General features: G+C 36.0%; 1 protein-coding gene across 1 annotated transcript in view; it reads right to left on the reverse strand.

Moving 5' to 3' along the window:
* Positions 1-18,905, reverse strand: part of MGAT5 (alpha-1,6-mannosylglycoprotein 6-beta-N-acetylglucosaminyltransferase) — a 157,741-nt gene that overhangs the window by 33,732 nt on the left and 105,104 nt on the right. The window contains exons 4-9 of the mRNA XM_063288708.1: positions 16,863-16,939; positions 16,155-16,244; positions 5,885-5,956; positions 4,862-5,029; positions 3,487-3,656; positions 2,210-2,344 (exon numbers count right to left, since the gene is read on the reverse strand). Of these exons, the coding sequence (XP_063144778.1) occupies positions 2,210-2,344; positions 3,487-3,656; positions 4,862-5,029; positions 5,885-5,956; positions 16,155-16,244; positions 16,863-16,939 (712 nt within the window). The remainder of the gene's footprint in view (positions 1-2,209; positions 2,345-3,486; positions 3,657-4,861; positions 5,030-5,884; positions 5,957-16,154; positions 16,245-16,862; positions 16,940-18,905) is intronic.

Here is an 18,905-nt window from a genome sequence, read left to right on the forward strand (position 1 = left end):
AAAAGGTATAATAAAAGAATGCATGGATTTTATATGAAGTACAACATTCATATTCAATATCTGAATAATTTACCTGTTTTAATGTAGCTTTAAATTTTAGAATTTGTAGACCCAGTACTCCTGGGGAGTGCTTGGTTAAAGAAGGCTGTTTTAACTCAACATGAGAATAAGATAAACTGAGAAATCAAACAAACCAACACAGGTATTCAACTTGTGACTATGCTTTAAAAACTTCTGCCTACTGCTTTTCATAAAAATGTTTTAAGCAGCAGACATAGGCCAAAGTCATCACGAGGCACATATTACTTAGCAATAGTAAATCATACAGCAGAAGGAGACTATTAAGTTAGTCTACTAAGGACAGCAGAATCTGAATAACAGTATGGAGTTTTTACCAAAGAAGGATGTGGGATGATACCTGGAAACTTAACTACTAACAAAAGGTTAGACTGAATTAACTATCTGCCATAACAGTGACAGCTTACATACAGGTGGTCCTTGACTTACAACCATTCACTCAGCGACCATTCAAAGTTACGATGCTGAGCAAGGGGACTTACGATCCACACCCCAAGTTATGACCGTTGCAGCACTCCCACGGTCACATGATCAAAATTCGGGCACCTGGCAGTCTGTCTGGACTTACAACCGCAGGGGTGCTTCAACTCCCCATACCCAACTCTCTCCCCCCATCAATGCCCTTTTGGCCCCCTGCTGCCCTGCACTCCACTACCCCAGCTGGCCTTTGCCATTTTCTTGCTTTCACTGCTGACAAGGCATGCCCAGGCTGGGCTTCACACTGTGGGGGAAAAAAAAAAAAAGCCTAAAGCAGCTCCAGAGCTGCAGCATGCCAAATATCTCCTTGGCAAAAAGCTCCTGGGTGGGACTAGGCTTCGTGTTAAAAAAAAAAAAGCCAAAAGCAGCCCCTTTGCAAAGAGCTCCTTCCTGGGCAGGGCTGGGCTTCATGTCCCTCCCCTCCCCAAAAGCCAAAAGCAGACTCAGAGCTGTGGCGCACCAAAATTTCCTTTGCAAAGAGCTCCTGGGTGGGGCTGGGCTTCGGAAAGGAAAGGAAAGGAAAGGAAAGGAAAGGAAAGGAAAGGAAAGGAAAGGAAAGCCAGAAGCAGCAAAGGCAAATAGGCTTTTTGGTGCACTGTGGCTCAGGGGCTGCTTTTGGCTTTTTTTTTTTGGAAGGTTGGGAGACTCAGTCAATCCAAACCTTGACAATTCTTGAACGAACTGATTTAACTACATTTCCTCTAACACTTAAGATTAAACCTATCTTTCAACGCACTGATACAGGACACCAGGAAATACTGTTTATTCAGATGCTGTTTGGGGAACATGCAGGTTCTCTTCTCAGATATCTCCATAGAATAAAGCCATCTGTGCAACTGAATGTTCAAGTCACAGGGAGGTCTACGTGCAAATAGCTGCTCATCCATAAAGATTCCTTCAAGCTATATTATCTCATCCAGGTTTTACAGAAAAAGGTTGCTGCGTGAATGTGTGCGCATCCATTTTACTTTGGCTCACCTTCAATAAGCGTCTTCCATTTTAGAAAAAAAAACTTTCCTTGTAACTGTATTTGATCCCTCAAAGCAAGGACTGTGCTTCCCCCCCCAAACTAGAACTAGAATTCCCCCTCTAAACTAGAATAAAGCAGCAAAATATAGTCTGGCACTAGATCTGAACTAAAAGGGGAAAGGATGACCAAACCAAACGTAAACATTGTCCAAATCAGCAACAACATTACAAATAACATTTAATGTTTTATTTCCACTTTATGCAGTTATGGGTGGGTAGCCCAGAGTAGCATTGCTGGCCCCAATCTAACAGTTTATCCCCAGGCTAGACTGCCCCTAAAGAACTGCACGTTCAACATGAACATCTGTAAAAGAAGCTGCTCACAAGTTCAGGCTCCATAGAATAAAGCCATCTGTGCAACTGAATGTTCAAGTCACAGGGAGGTCTATGTGCAAATAGCTGCTCATCCATAAAGATTCCTTCATCCAAGCTCAACAAATATACATCAAGAGCTAAGCCAGGTATGTAACAATAGAGGCTTTCTTGCCTCAAAATGCCCTGTATGAAAGCTGCTTGTAAACAGAGACAAAAATGAAAATTTCAGGATCAAGAGTAAGTATGGAAAGAAACGAAAAGTGTCCTTTGGTTAGTAAAGAAAATTGTTTTGTAAAAGACAAATACTTACTGGTAATGAACCCAGGATGGACCAAGAGTTTTCTTAAACTGAGTGAGTCCCACAATGTCAATATAAATAAGCTCTACCACTTTATCCCCCTGTGTAGGGCAGCCAGATCTGTTACCAACTACCTTCTTCATAATCCTAGCCAAAAAAAAAAAGGAAAACACTTTTTTAAGCAAAATTCTGCATTTACATTTTCAATGTTTAGTTTCTACAGACAGAATAACTAACAAAATGGTGAAGTAAAGGCAGGATTTTTAAAAAGGAGTACTTGATCTGGAGTTATAGAAGCTTCAGGCATTTTCCCAAAGTAGTATACTAACCCACAAAATTATCGGCTCAAAAACCGTAATAATTAATACAAAAATAAAACTTTTGTATAGAAATGTACAAGAGAGTAATTTGATAACCTGATTAAGTACATAAGCAAAAGACTGTAGTGGTAGAATCCATTATAGTTATTGTCTATATTTGTGACACCTATTTAGTGTCATACAAGAAGAATGGATGTTAATAGGTTTTTAATTTTTTTAATTTTTCAAGCCAACATAAACAGTAACTGCTTTTATGACTCTTTCTATATAATCCAAGACAGGACAGATTCCAGTGACATCTACTGTTTTGTTTATTTTATAGGAAAACAACATATAATGCCTTTTGAGTTTGTTTTAAGACAGTGTATAGCTGAACAGTTCTGTGGCCTTATCAACAATAGTCACTGATGTGACATAACAAACTTCTTCTATTAAATAGCCTGTGCTGTGAAACGGGGCAATGCAATAAAAGTTACGGTTTTCAGTGCCTTTCTAGTGCAATGTTCTAAATCAGTAATTTTAGAAATTATGGATATGAAATAAGACTGTCAAAAAAATCATAGTTAAAAGAACTATTTTCACACAAATTACAGGCAATTTAATTTGCTAATAACACATTTCTTAATTAAAAAATAAAGTTCATTTAAGAAAGAGAGGCAACAAATTAAGCACATTTATTTTTTCTGCAGATGTCTAACACACCTGTAATGTCAGGGAATTAAAGCTGCATAGTTTGAATTCTCTAGTATTCATTTAATCAAAACTCAGGAGGAAACAACCACAAAGTATATTATCTGTTTCATGGTGCATATAATTAGCTTCTGAAAACAATCTGATCACTGTTTAGGGAATTATCACTTTCTTTTTCCTCTTCACAAAATTAAGGCTGTACAATGAACACTTGGAGAGAATTTGCAGTTAAGGAATGGTTTTGATGTTTTAGTTTTAAAGTGGAACATATCTCCTTACTCCTTGAGTTCTGCCAGGGAAGCTGAAATCCTTATGTCATGGCCCAGTAAATAGAGAGATGTAATTAAATCACTCCACTGGACTAGTTCACCAAGTGGACCACCACTAAAGGCATTCTCTGCAATCTTGAATCCAGATTCTTTTGTGAGGAGTCCCAGATGAACAAGGACCTGCAAAAGAACAATTTCAACACCAACTGTTGAGAATTTCTAATGTGAATTTCCCTGCTTTAATATGTATATAGATAACCCAACCCTAGACCTCTGGCCAGTGGCAGAGGCCATACGTGTTTCTCTTCATTTCTACTACACAAGGACAAAAGTCAATATACTGTATTTTAGTTTTCTTTATTATTTTCCATTTTAAACATCACTATGTGATGTCTGACAGCTTGTCACAGGATCCAATTTCCATCACTTATATGAATATATAGCAGTTTTCCAACTGTTGTTCTACAGCTATGCTGGCTGAGAACACTGGGGATTATAGTTTCATACTTATGTATGAATATATGTATTCATTCATTCATTCATTATTATGTGCACTTCAGTCAAGCAAATTTAAGTGTCTTACAAGTAAAACAGAACAAAACATAAAACAAATATGAATAATATAAATATGCAAATAATATAATATAAATTAAATCATAGTCCAATCATTTACAAATTAGTCTTCATAAAACCACAATAAATAGCACCATTCTTAATCCTTGAATGCCCATTTAAATAACCAAATTTTTGGCAGTGTTAATAATGAAGATGCTTATTTATTCTTCTTATTTCTAAGGATAACCAGTTCCACAGGACAGCAGCTTTGGCCAATAATACTTTTCTCCAAATCAGTTATTTCCGCTCCTCAAGGGGGTTACTCTGTACTGACACCCACTGGGCAGGCAGATTTTAATTGAAGCTAATGATCTCGTGGAGACCCAGGTCCTGTGGCATGTAGAACTTAGTTATTACCAGCACCTTTAATTGTACCCAGACACAAACTGGCAACCAATTCAGCTCCTGCAGAAGAGGCTTTACAAGTGAATATTTCAACATTGTCAGCACACGAGCTGCCACATTCTGTACCAGCCACAGTTTGTGGGTGGTCTTCAAAGGCAGTTCCATGTTGTGGAAGTTACAATAATCAGTAAATATACACACACACGAAGAGGAAACCACCAGGAAAATTCAGCACTATAAGTAATAGATTGGAACGCAGTGGCAAAGGATTACTATATTGTTGCCAGGAAACCAAAATAGCTCTGTCCATGTAATCACCAGAATTGAGCTCCACTCAAATGAACTTCCTTTTTAGGTACATGAAGTTGCAACTTGCTTTTCAAGTTTTAAGCAACATAAAAATATATTTTATGTAGTGAACTCACTTTTTTTCGTTTCCTCTTCTCCCAGTTTTGTTTTTCAGCAAGTGATTTTATTGCTTCTATCCAAGTATCAGCCATCCTCTTTATTCGCAGCATCATCCACCGGAATTCTTCATGTCTTGACATCATTTTGTACAGCAAATCAAAATTGGTTCTGATTTCAGCCTTCAACTAAATAATACATTTTAAAAATCAGTGGTAATGCAAAACCAAAATTTCCCTTTATGATACTTGAGTACAATGTGAGTTTGTGAAGGTGAGAGGTTGTTCCTCCATTTTCATTAAATTAAATAAAAGGGACATAAAGATGTTTCAAAATTCAAATTCAAAAGCAGGAAAGTAGAAATTAACACTAAAAATATTTGCAATACCCATGGCTGTCAGAAAATCTACCTAGATTCCTAAATGGTCTCACAAAGCCTAGTAAAACAATACTTTACTTTAAAAACACAGTAAGGCAATCTCCTGTAAAAAGCTACAATCTCTCAACATTTCACATGAGAACACCCAGTTATCACATAAGTTCTTATTGAAATCTAGCAATAGCATTTGGGGACACAGGTTACTGACCCCTGAAAAATGCTGATTTATCAATTTGGCTCCCCTCACATCCCAAAAAGCTATTTGTACCTTTACTTATCAAAATACTACTAAGGATATAACTAGCCAAACACAGCTCATTGACTACCACCAAATAAAGATTCTGAATTCAGGTCTCAAACATATCTTGCAAATTCAGTAAATCTAGTCATTTTCAAATGAACCATGCATCTAAATATTTGCTGGGTGGCTTAAATTATTTAACTTTTTTCCTCAAAATTTATTTCCAACATATTATTTTCCAGAATAGCAATGGGAAAAAAATGATAGGACAATTACCAGAATACGGGGCATTTTGATTGGACTGGCTCTCTCTGTTACTATCTATACTTTATTTTTCTTAGTAGAAACATTCAGAAATCTATTTTATAAAAAAATAAAACAAATCTAAAGCCCATTTTAAATGGGGCAAAGTTTACTTCTTACCATTGTCTTCTGATCCATTTCTTCATTGGGATTTTTTGCTCTCCAGGGTAAACGAGGACACCAATTTTCAACCTGCAAAAGTGTTCAGTTCAGCTTCAGAATCTAACAAAGTGCCCAACTGGGAATTTTGTTGATGCAATTCCATCCTCACTTAATAGCATATATAACAGAACAGCTAAAGTTCAGCAGGTGACAAAAATGTTATTTAGCAAGATAGCAAGAGCAGCAATAGAAGTTCAAAAGATGTAGGAAACAGCTTAACTTCTAAAGGTTCCCTTCTGGTTCTTCAATAAACTGGTCACCTTTTATTAACAGTTCATATCTGGAACATAAAAACAACAGTTCTAAAGCCTTGAAAAGTCTGGTACTGTATGAGAAAATTCACTTAGCCTGGAAGACAGAACAGGCCAGCATTCCCAGATCTGCTGCTCTTTCAATATTGGAAATAAAAGGCTCTAAATTCCCAGCCAAAATTTCCAACAGCACCAATTTGGGTAATTTTGCTGTAGGCCATTACAAGTTTTAGGAATGAAGACATGAGTAATGCAAAAATATGACACAATGAACCAACAAAAGAAGGAAAACTGGCATTTTTTAAAGCAAAAGTAATATAGCCATAACCAGCATCATCTGGGCTTGGAATTAAACAGGGTCCAACCTGTTAGGACTTGGATGGGAGATCACCAGGGAATACTAGGGAAGTAAAAAAAACATCCTGAAAGAAGGCGATGGCTAATAAGTCCACACTTTTACCCAGAAAACTGCAAGGTTGTATCTCTGTAATCACCAAGAGTTGAACTAAATTTGGGGAAGTCTTTATCATTACTAAAGAGTTAGATTCAAATTTATTCAAATGTAAAGCAGAAATAGTGCAATCAACGAAACTACAATTCAAAGGGCCTACTGTTAAACACGATTAAATCTGGACATGTGATGTTCCCAAGTAGACATGAGTGTATATCAGCAAATGTTTTCCTATAGGATGCCTTTGAAGAGTAACTCATCACAGCATGCATTGCGGACAGTATTAGATTTCTGCCTGGCAGGCTAAACTGCAACCAATTAAACAAGAACCAGTAAATTCTGACAAGGAATTTTACTGAAGAAAAAGCAAAGTAGCCATTACGAAAGAATTCCAGTGACTGGCATGTATCAAATGCAAGTTCTATAAAAAGGGAAATCAAATTCCATTTTTTCCACTCTCTGTGCTGTCTGAATTATGCAGAAGGCTGACTGGCCCCTATTTTGGCAGGGGAGGCTTGGTTTCCATCTTTGTCTTGATGTGGTATTGGGTTATTTTCTTCCACCCACATGAAAACTCACCCTCATGTATAGTTTCTACTGTTTTTTGGCTAAACATTCAAATTCAAAAACTGGCTGCTAGCTTTCTGCTATCAACTATTGTCTAAAAAGTATCCACAAAAGTAAGCTATAAACCAAGGCTTAAGAACTTCCAAATATACATCCAAATATAAATTGTTTACTACTCAGTAAGAAATCATTAGAAGAGAATCTAATTCCTGATAGAAAGAACCAACAGGCTGGTGGGATATAAATGTCATGATCAATTATATTTGTATGCATGAGAGTTACTAGTTAATCAATATCTTGTTTGAAAAGTTAATAGGTTATTCTGGTTATTCACAGTATGCTTACCACTATCAATGTAGTTCTGCACATAGGACAGCCAAATGGTGCATTCTTACCAAGGACATTTATGCTTTTTTATAAGTAACTTACATCTTTGCTATAAAGCAGCAAACATTTAATATTTCTGCTACTCAGTGATACGTTATATACTTGAGGATCCTCTGTACATTTTAATACGCAGCTGCCGAACTAGTCAGAGCTCAGAAATTCTTTCTCAAAAACAAAGATTTCTGTAAAGTCTCTATGTTATATTATGCTAAAAGTAAACCTAGTAACATTTAAACTGCATTGTGTGGTATCTCTCCCACTGCCAAAGTGTAAGGCTTGTACAGAGGAACTGCATCTTTGCCTGAACACACAGAAAGCTGAAAGGGGGAGAGAGAATGGGTCATGCACTCAGATCCACCCCTGCTCGTTGCCAGTCTCAACAAACCAATTTGGATCTAATATCTATGCAACTCTATTGAACTCTTACTTGGAAATGGGAGAGAGGTCAAGGAAGACTGCATGCTTGATCCCATCTTCCTCTCACTTTGAGCTCTCCATGCTTTCTGGTGAATGTTTGAATGGGATTTGAATGGTGCAAAAACCTTCTCAATATACACATGACATACTGAGTTTTGGAGTGTACTCCAGTTTGGGTAGGAATAAAGCCCTTTTGGAAGGAAATGTGGCAAATGCTTCAGGTGGAAAGAGCCCCATTCAGAACATGGTTCAGAACTTGAAAGGAATAGTGATATTATATTACCAAGGATCATTTCGGTATTTTGGGTTTGCTTTCAGTCATAAGTACTTGACTTCAAAAGAAAGAGAAAAAGTGACACACAAGAAGAAGAAATATGTGTGGGAGAATAAATGAACATTCTGCCTGTGGTCCTTTGAGTCTTAAAAAGGTCTTGTGCAAACATGATTTTGGCTTATTTCAATATCAATTGCCATGCAGACCAATATTAATATAATGCATTTCTTTATCACACTGTGGTTTTATTCCTAGAAAAAAAAAGAAAGTAATTTCCTTTGGTCCCTTTATCCCAATATTCAAAAATCCAGAAAATAATACATTCAAAATTAAATGCCTGCATCCAAAGAAGCAAGTGAATATATGTGCAGAGAATGGGGAAACCAATTTTGCTATCTGGAAATAGAATACTTTCCACACAGAGTGCTGGCATGGAAGGTATTTAGCTATCCATAGACTGCTGTTGGAAAAGTAAAGTAGGAAAGGAATAAAAAGACTCCAGATTAAATGAATAATTACTTCACATTCACATGTTTTCTATGGATTGAGAAGTGGCTGCACTGGTAAGGTTTCCACAAGGACTGAATGACTGAAATGTTCTTACATGTAATAAAAATGATAGCTTGTTCTCAAAATGTTTTGGAGATTTAGTCCATAAGCAATAGAAAACTGAGAAATGGGAGGGGGGGGCAGAGACACTTACCTGTAACTTGGAATGAAGCCAATATTAAAAATTCTCACATAATATTACTTGGCGCATAATATCCAATCCTGCATACTTAATTAGAATTAATTAAATATTAGTACTAAGTTTGGTTAGATAGGGCTATTTCCACAATTAAACGAACAGAGCAAAAGATCTCTACACAAAGAAAGTTTGTTTTGAAATGGACAATTGTTTATCAATTGCAACAGCAACTTTTTAAAAAACAGCAACCTAATTTTGTTCTGTGTTAGCAAGATTGCTTTTGAATGGTTCTAATTTAAATAATTATTACTGAAAAACGAATTTTCAGTTATTAAAATAATGTTATAATGGCCTTGTGCTTGCTTGCACAAAAGCAGCTCCTAGAGTCATACAGAACTTTATTCTCTGGTGTATATAAAGGGCACGTATAACCACCACACCAGACCATTACCCACCTCTTCTATGTCTTAGAGGAACCAAGTAGGCACAGCACCAGCATAGAAAAGGGTTACAGTCAAGTTAATGTTACAATTAAATATGTCTTCAATATGTTAAATCAAAAGCTACAGGTATCAATGCTGCACCCATACCTTCGCAGGATTTCCATTAGTGATGAAGTTAAAAATAAAACACTAATATTAGGTTTTTTTCCTTAATACCTAATTTCTCACTACTAAAATTTCTAGTTCCATTTATTTCTAATTCTCCCAAACTACTTTAAACATAGTCACAACCTTTAGCATTCAGTTTTCAGCCATATTATAAACTGTTAATTCTCCATCAGTGTCCATTTTAACAATCGGCCGTATGAAACGTCAGTTCCAAGAGACTTTTATCAGCCCAAACAATTTATATATCCACATCATTGTAGTGGATATAAGAATTTCCTGTCATGCTTGTGATCACTAATACTTAAGTTTTCATCTACAGATGCATAATATAAACCACAGCATGAATTGTACGATTAAGCGCGTATGCTGAATAACTCATGGTTAATATCATGATGGCACTCCTTTGCTTCCCATAGGGGAAGTTCAAACCTTCTGCCATGTGAACCAGTACCTCTGTACAATATGGAAATGTACTCTGTCCTCTTTGTAATCCAAGGGATGGCTCTTAGCCAAAACATCAGTCACCCAATGTGCTAGCTAGTACTGTAGATTTCAGAAAGAAAAAAAATTAGGCAGCCTTTCAAAATTATTAGTTCTTATTCATAACCACAGTAGCAGTGAAGCAGAAAGCTCTGTTAAAAATAGAAAAAATGCATTCTACAGGAAAGGGGGTTATAAAAAATTATGCCCCAATGGGATTAAATGCTCTGTATATATTTATACACAAACATATATTTAAGCCTTACTGAAAATAACATGGTTTTTACAAAGCTGAAGTATGAAATAGCAAAGTTAGGCCTATACCTCCCAGTGAATGGCTGGGGATATATACTAAAACTTTTACTCATCTATTAAAATAATGTAGTACAAAAAAATTGTACTTTTCTCCTGCAAAAACTGTATCTCAGAAGGGCATCTGCACTATTCTTAAAATTCCAAATAAGCCAAACACATCAACAGTATAATGCCAGAAGATACCTACTGAGTGGATAAAGTAATGCTTGATATGAGTTTTGTGGTGGACATATGAAACTACTGCAGGCATTACTACTCATTTAGAACTACCTCCATACATGGAAATGTGGAAAACATGAAAGGTCACCAAATTTGGTGGACTTGTAAAAAAGCTAGAAAAGTTTGGGTTCAAATGCATATAGCGCTACAAAGAATTTTCAAGATTAATATTCAATGAAACCAGAACTTTTCTTGCTGGGACTAATAGATAGACAACTAGAAAAGCCTTATGGAACATTGTTTTTGAACATGGTAACTGCAGTGAGATTATTATATGCACAAAGATAGAAAGACTGAAATACCCACAATGGAGGAATGGTTGGTGGAGATGACAGAATTTTCAGAGATGACAAAATTGACTTGTTGGATTGGGGAAAAGACAATAATTACATTTGTTAGTGACTGGAAAGCCTTTATGGACTTTTTGCTGAAAACAGAAAAAATGAACTTGTGATTTACAGGTTTGATGATTAGAAAGGGTAGGAAAGAAGGGAGCATGATGTAACCTTAAAATAAAGGATAAAATGTAAATGCATTTATAACTGCTGTAAAGAAGATTGGAAGCTGCTTCATTATATCTTTTTTCCCTTTTCCTTTTCTCTTTCATTTTTGTTTTGCTTTTTCTTTCTTATTTACTTATCACTTTTGTTGTACTTTACTTTTATTTTCCTTTTTCTTTAAATTTGTATTGTTTTTCTTCTGCAAAAAACGTCTTTAAGAAAAAATAATTAAAAAAAGAGGACCACATCCATACATAATATTGAACTAGAAGTTTCTAGCATTTTCTTTCAACTTAACCATTTGATAAGAAGCTAATATCCAATGAGATACAAACGGGTGCATAAGCCACCATTGCTGACAATTTCACTGGCCCCTTCTACCCACATTCAAATTAGCTTTATTCTATCAGAGCTTGTGGCAAAGCAAGCTACATATCAAACAAGTAATAGGTTATAATACTAGCCAATTACTTGGCCATTATTATCATCAGTTACTATTATAACTTTTAAAGGGCCAATAACCAAAGTTCTCAATATGGACTATCAACCTATTAAAATATGAGCATAAAAAACCCAAACAATAAAATACCACATATTATAAAACATTTAAGTCATTATCCCATATAGTTTGCACATTTAAAATAAAACCGATCTATAAAATTTGGAAGAATACCTAGAGAAGAGGAATGCCTGGGCTTGGCACAAAAACCACATTAATATGGGCACTATTATGCCACCTTACAGCAAGTATCCAACAGGTATAGCCCTACAATTATGAGTGCTCTCTCCTTTGTAGTCACACATCTAACTTTACTTGATGGGAACACCCAGAAGGAAAGCTTCAGGATGACCATCATGTCCAGACAAATAAATATCGGGAGAGACCTTCCTTGAGATTAATCTTATTTAAACCCCTTACTCAAATCATAATGAATGTTAGATTGGAATTATGATATAAACATATTTTATATGTGTTTGCAGTTAATCAAAACTAGTATTTTAATTTTTGCATGCCAAAATTAGAGGGGGCTAAACACTAGATTCACTGATCTACTAAAAAAAACCCTGTCAACCACAGTTATAACACTTCTTTTGAAGGTATTTCGGTGAACTAGATTTATTGCATTTTCCATAATATGCTTATTTAGGCTGTCTATAAAAAGATATTGATAACACTCATAATCACATGCCAGGAATATCTCCTGACATGAGGGAGATATTAACAAGCTAACTTCTTCTTGTTACCTTTTGAAAGCTGACACAATACATACAAAAATAAAATTAAGTAACTAAAGAGCTACTCACACACAACACACACAGAGTTCTGTTTCATTCACAACAAAGGCTGATGATTTATAGGACAGATAAAAAGTATGAAACAAACAAGTGTTTCTTCAGCATAATACAATATCAAATTATTCACTTCTAATATACAATAATTTTGCATAATAGAAAAAAGTCAAGAAAGCAAACCATTGTTAATCTTGCAATAAAATATAAGGAATGGCATATTAAACAATACCAAAATACCAATATTCTCACACCAAAGTGCTAAAGAACAACTAACATTTACAATTATCTCACATGTTAATAAGATAATTCTCAAGATTTGCAGTCAAGACTTCAACAGTATGTGAAATGGAAACTACCAAAGGTACACACTAGTTTCAGAAGAAGCAGAGGCATTTGATCACACTGCAAACACTTAATGAATAATGGAAAAGGCAAGAGAGTTTCACACAAAGGCATTTATTTTTTGCTTTTTTAATTATACTAAGACTTTTTCCTGTGTAGACAGCAAATCACAGACTGCCCTTGGTAAACATGTGTATACCAACTGTGTAATGAAGAATATGTATGTGGACCAGAAAACAATAGTTGAAATGGATTATGACACAACTAAATGGTTCAAAACTAGGAAAGGACCATGCCAAGGCTGTATACTGTCACCCTATTTAATTTACATACAGAAATATCATGAGAAATGCTGGATTAGAAGAAGTAGAAGTTGGAATTAAACTTGTGTGATGAAATATTAATGGTTGGAACTGAGGGAGACTAACTCTCTTGCTGAAGATGAAAATGACAGCACAAAAGCCAAACTGATGCTCAATATTAAAAAATAAAATAAGTGTAAACTGTTAACCCCAGTCTAATGCAAACAGTGAAGAAATAGTGGAAGCAGTAGTAATAGATTGGGATAAAGCATCCAAGCAATGGTGACTCTAATAATGAAATAAAGACATATGGTTCTTGGGAGAAAGACTGTGACAAAGCTAGACAAAATACTGAAGTGTAGAGACATCTCACTGCCAACAAATATATTGTCAAGGTCATGGTTTTCCCAGTCATAATGTAGACATGTGAAAGCTGGCCCATCAAAAAGGCTGAACGAATAAAAATTATGCCTTTGGATTTTGGTGCTGAAGAAAATAATAACTACACAGTGTCACCAAGAGTCAGAAGTAACTGAAGAACTGAGTAACAATAAATAACTGAACATTTAGGAGTGGCTGATAAATTTTATTCTGTATTTGGTTGTATAGCAATTGGAAAATCCATTATGAAAGGATTAATAGTAATAATAATAAAAAATGAAGTTTTATATATAATCTGGGACATGGGAACAATACACAAAAGAAACAAATTAGACTAAAAGGTATTCTTTTGCACAAAAACTGGGAAAAGAAGTTCTTCAGAGTCACCATAACATATCTTCCAGAGGAATATCTCCTATTATTTAGGGAAAGATGTAAAAATTCTGAAAATTTAGCAGCAAGAGAAAAATTACCATTTTTTCCTTAGAATTTAGAAGGAAAATGGAAAAATGGTTTTTCAGTTTTTCATCATTTAATTGTGGGGGAAAATTAAAAAATGGACTTGAGAAAACGGGAGAAAACTCCCTTTTCCCAGATGTTTAATTGCTTCTCCTGGCTTCAGATCACCAGAGTGGAGGGTGATGAAAAGTAAGGAAAAATTACCTTGCCACTGTTACTGAAATCTCAACAAGTGCAATGCAGAAACAGAAGGCACATGTCATTCAGCATACCACCAACAGTTTATCATCCATCATGGATAATTAGGTCAATTCACACTGAACTACATGGGATCTCTGATCCGCTGCAGCATCCAGATGGAGTGCTAGTAGCTGCAGCTGCTCAAAATGTTTATAAACAAAATTATCCATTGCAGTAAATATATCTAAGCTCCACTGCTTACAGCAGACAATGATCAGTGTGTGTAAGACATTTTTTTCCACAAAACATTTATCTCACATTGACTGAACATAAACTTTTTAATTGTGAGGCCATTTATTAGTTTCAAAAGATGCCATGACTTGATATATTCTTCTCCCCTTCTTCTTTTCTAGTGGTGCTTAAAGTAGAACTTTGGTGCTATGTACAACTAACAGCAAATTGTTATGTATGAACTGTGGCAACTGTAGTGTTAGCTGTGTCCTGTTGTAACATACACGGATACCAACTAAGAACAGATGATCATATACCACTGTTCAAAACAGAGGTGGCTAGTCAACCCAGGGTCTGCAGAACACATGGGGACTTCCAAGAACTTTTATATAGCTCTCAGACCCTTCTCTGAAGTTCCATAGCAATAGAAAGAGTGTTGGTTTTAGCATTTCCATGTACAACAAATGGTATGCTCTACCTCCGCGTAACTGGAAAGGCCACACACCCACTGAAGCATTCTGTGCTATCTTCAGGGATGAGGCAGACAAAGCTGGCTTGCTGCCACTTCAGGTTGGGTTCTTATTTTAATTTTTGTGGCTCTATGGAGGTTCTATGTTTAATAGCTTGCCACCCAATTTAGATGGCAGCACCACTGTTGCATGATGAAAACTCCACCAAGCATGACGAACATTCAAAAATAACCAGTGCTTAATCAGACCCCTTTGGTTAAATGTACTCTGAGGGCTTTTTACTGTTTTTGCCTTCTTTCTGTTACTGACTGATACCAGAACATCTTATGGGAGACAAATTGATTTTTGGAGACTATACTGTCTATGGTTCACAGTGCCAGAGACAGAATGATACAGCTGCAGTTACTAGAAGCACCTAAGAGATAGAGAGAATTGATTTAATCCCCAAGAGATTTAAAATGAGCCCATGTGAATTCCAAGTTATTTGAGGGGAAACTGCAAGAGAAATAATAAGAAAGCAAGGTAATACAAGGAAGAATTATCTGAAATGAATTTAAGTAGTTTAATAGGACAATGTATCCACTGCAGGGACTGAAGTTAAAAAAAAAAAAAAGACAAACTGTTCACAGGTAGAGGCCATAAATAATTACAGCAAGTTACAATTACAGTGTTAACCCTGGTTCTTTCATTATCAATTATTAATTGTTACTTTATGCATACAAAGTCAATAATTAACAAATGCTATAATAATGGTGTCTATTTTTATTCGATATAATATAATTGAATTAAATCGGCCATTGGTTAAAATGTAATAGGAGCATAGGAACTGTACTGACTCTGTCAATGTAGTCAAACACAATTCAGAAAACAGCAGCAGCAGCAGCAGCCTTTGACCAGAGAAAGGTTGCTTATATTCCACCTGGCACTTTGGGCTGGGTTCAGACAGCTGTATCAGGCAAAGGAACGTGGTTAATGTACGTTGCTCTAAAAGTAAAGGGGCCACAGGTGAACCTTTATCCAAACGAAGCACTTCCTCAAAGATTTGCAGAGCTCTGCCTAGCAGTAAACAGTTTATAAGGGTGCAGATATTGACAAGTTATAATTAGTTGAAAAGAGAAGCAGATGCCATTTTCTCCTGGAAAAGAAATTTGGACTGCAAAATGAAAGGGCTTAGAACTTTAATACTTTCATGCTATTAAATTAATAGGGCTTGGAGTCATTTTCATGGGAATATCTATAGTAATCTGTTGCAGCATAAGCAATAAAAAAGCTTTTTTTAACTCTAGCAAATACTAGCAAATTTTTATAGCCCAAGTTTTTACAAACTACAACCAGTTTATCAGATGCATACAGATACAGACAACATTTCACTAAACCTTAATGTATTAGCTGAAATTAAAATTTACTGACCTCACTGAGGTAAATAAAGAATGAGCATGTGGACCCGTCAACACCATAACTTGCATAACAAGGATCAGATCTCCACATATCTTTCATCCACTAGAAAGAAAGAAAAAATACAAATACCTTCAATCAGCTGGTTAGGTTCTTATGAGCCTCAACTGCAATACTAACTACACAGTTAAGTAAGTCTCAGGCAGCTGCTGCAACACCATTTTATATCAACAAGGTCAATGCAAGCTTCAGTTATCAGGAAGAGATAACTGCTATAACCTGTAGGAATTTTACTACTGATCAAAACAACTTTCATATTTCTATGGTTTATCATGATATTTACCCATGTATGTGGCATGAAGTCTATGTTCTTTATATGGAGTTCATCCAACCAGGTTTGTATTTGTAAGTGAGATTTGAAATCTCTTAGGTTTTTATCCTTGCCTTTCAGATATAGCTGCAATCTTCAACATGTTATTACTCAACTTCTTCATAAAGAATTATACAACAACGTTTTTGGCGTCTGGATCAATACTTTTTGAATTAATAGATACTCTGCTTCAGTCACCATACTCACACAACTTAACCTTGTGCTAAGAGAAAATTGTATAACTTTTTCACCCCTCGTCTTTTGAACAGATGAAATGTTGGCAGCATTAGAACATTTTGTGTTGGAGAATGAATATACCCAGACAGATAAATAGTATAATAGATGAGGCTTACTTTTATTTTGCCCTCACAGTGAGGAAAACCATCCATGGGAGGCAATTCACACTGTTCCTGGGCTCCATTAATGATATCTGAAGAAAAATTAACACAATGTAATCCAGTAATATTAAACATATCAGAATAGATTAATATTTTTCCACCTCAACTGACTGTGAGGATGAATCATCACTGAGATACTCATGGAGTTCTAAAAATGCAGCACTGTCTTCTTCCTTATTTCTCTGCTGGGAAATTGGAAAAGGGCCACGAAACCAGGGAATAATAAATGGAATGTGCATAAAGTATGCTCAGACAAGAAAGGTTATTAAGAATTAATGGAAATAATTTCTCATCATTTATAATTAAGCACAGCCAACTTTCTAACCAGAAATGCAATTAACCTATTCATTAAACTGAAGTAGAGCTATCATTCAATTAGCTAATGGAAGTCAAATGTTTGAATGACAATTTGAGTAAGACATTTAGATAAAAGTTGAAAACCAGTTAAAATTAAAATGGTGTGTTCCAAGAAATATATGCATTTAAAACAACACTTTATTACACATTTAAAAACAGACAGAAAGGGACATTATTCATAACCATAGTGTCTGAAACTTTCTCTCATTTTGTTATTCACCTCTGATGGGATTCCAAAATTGGGGCAACCTGTTTGTACATATAGGATTTGCTGCAGATTCCCAGGCTAATGATTCTTGATAGCAACTTTCACATTATGTCTTTACCCAAAATGACTCAGGAATTCATGGTTGCCATGACAACAAACATGACATTAAACCAAGTTATACTTTGTGCCACATTCTTGTACTGGTATTGACTGAGCAGAGGTAATAGGAAATTGCTGTTGACTCCAGTCATAGTCAGACAATTTATCTTTAGATTAAGAGTTTTTCTCCTAGCCTGACAATGAGTAGAAATATATAATCTGATGGGCCCCCAAGGGCTTTAAGGGAGCTTTTTGCTAACATGTTTGTTACACATGACAAAGCCCAATCTGTATCATATGGAAGTGACTTGGGAGTAGGCATAATTAGCTTATAGCCATATATCCTTCTGCTGAGCAGAGTGCTTGATAAATCATACAGCGGGTGGGTGGTGTGAACTGAGATAGAAGATGTGATGCAAATACTATCTAAAGCAGGTAAGACTATTTTTCTCATTGTGTAGCAATGACTGTAGTGAAGCAATAATTCTCTGCACCTAATTCCATTCTTAAGTAGTTGTTTAGCAGAACATTTCTGTGTAGCCCTGTAATATCTAATTTTGGCCTGCTCTATTAATAGTAACTCCGTAGACAGCTACAGAAGTGAAGTATGAAGGCTCTCTTAGTATGGGAATGTCAACCCAAGTATGAGTTTCACATGCCTAATTACCAGCTTATTTTCAAATGCCTAATTACCAGCTTATTATTTATATTGATCTAGTTTAGGCTTTATGTAAAAGTATACCATAGGTTAGGGAGCTGAGAGAGGATAGCTGTGGAGGCAAAAACACCCATGTTGTTTCCTCTAATTTCCTTTCCCATGCCACCTTAAGGATTGCCCCACACAGAAGAACAGGAGGCCATTAGCTAGTTTGGGTTTACTTGCTGGACTTGCCAAGAGAGTGCCATAGTAGTGGGGCTGTATTTCAGAGTTGGGGGGGGGGGAGTGAAAGGTGCAGTGGGAGAGAGAAATCAGGAGCTGGCAGCAGGTGACAATGAGCCTATTCTGTAGTTGTCAGCCCAACAAGGTAAACCAGACTGAGAAATCAATGCCATATACTTTTATTCTAACAGCTATACTGTAGTAACAGAATCTTGCAAATCTGAAGATGCTTCCCCTCCCTCACTTTGGGTAGATCAGTGAGGGACTGTCTGAGACATTTTCTCACATTATTTTCTTGGCCAGGGCTCAAGCCCTTCCTATCTGACCATTGCCTTGGTAGAAGCTCTCTCTCCTGTCCTTCACGGCCATTCCCTCTTCCCTCTACGGTACAGGTAGTCTTGGGTTACAACCACTCGTTCAGCAATTGTTCAAAGTTATGATGGTGCTGAATAAG

Source organism: Candoia aspera, chromosome 1, assembly GCF_035149785.1.
Source record: "Candoia aspera isolate rCanAsp1 chromosome 1, rCanAsp1.hap2, whole genome shotgun sequence".
NCBI classification, from domain to species: Eukaryota; Metazoa; Chordata; class Lepidosauria; order Squamata; family Boidae; genus Candoia; species Candoia aspera.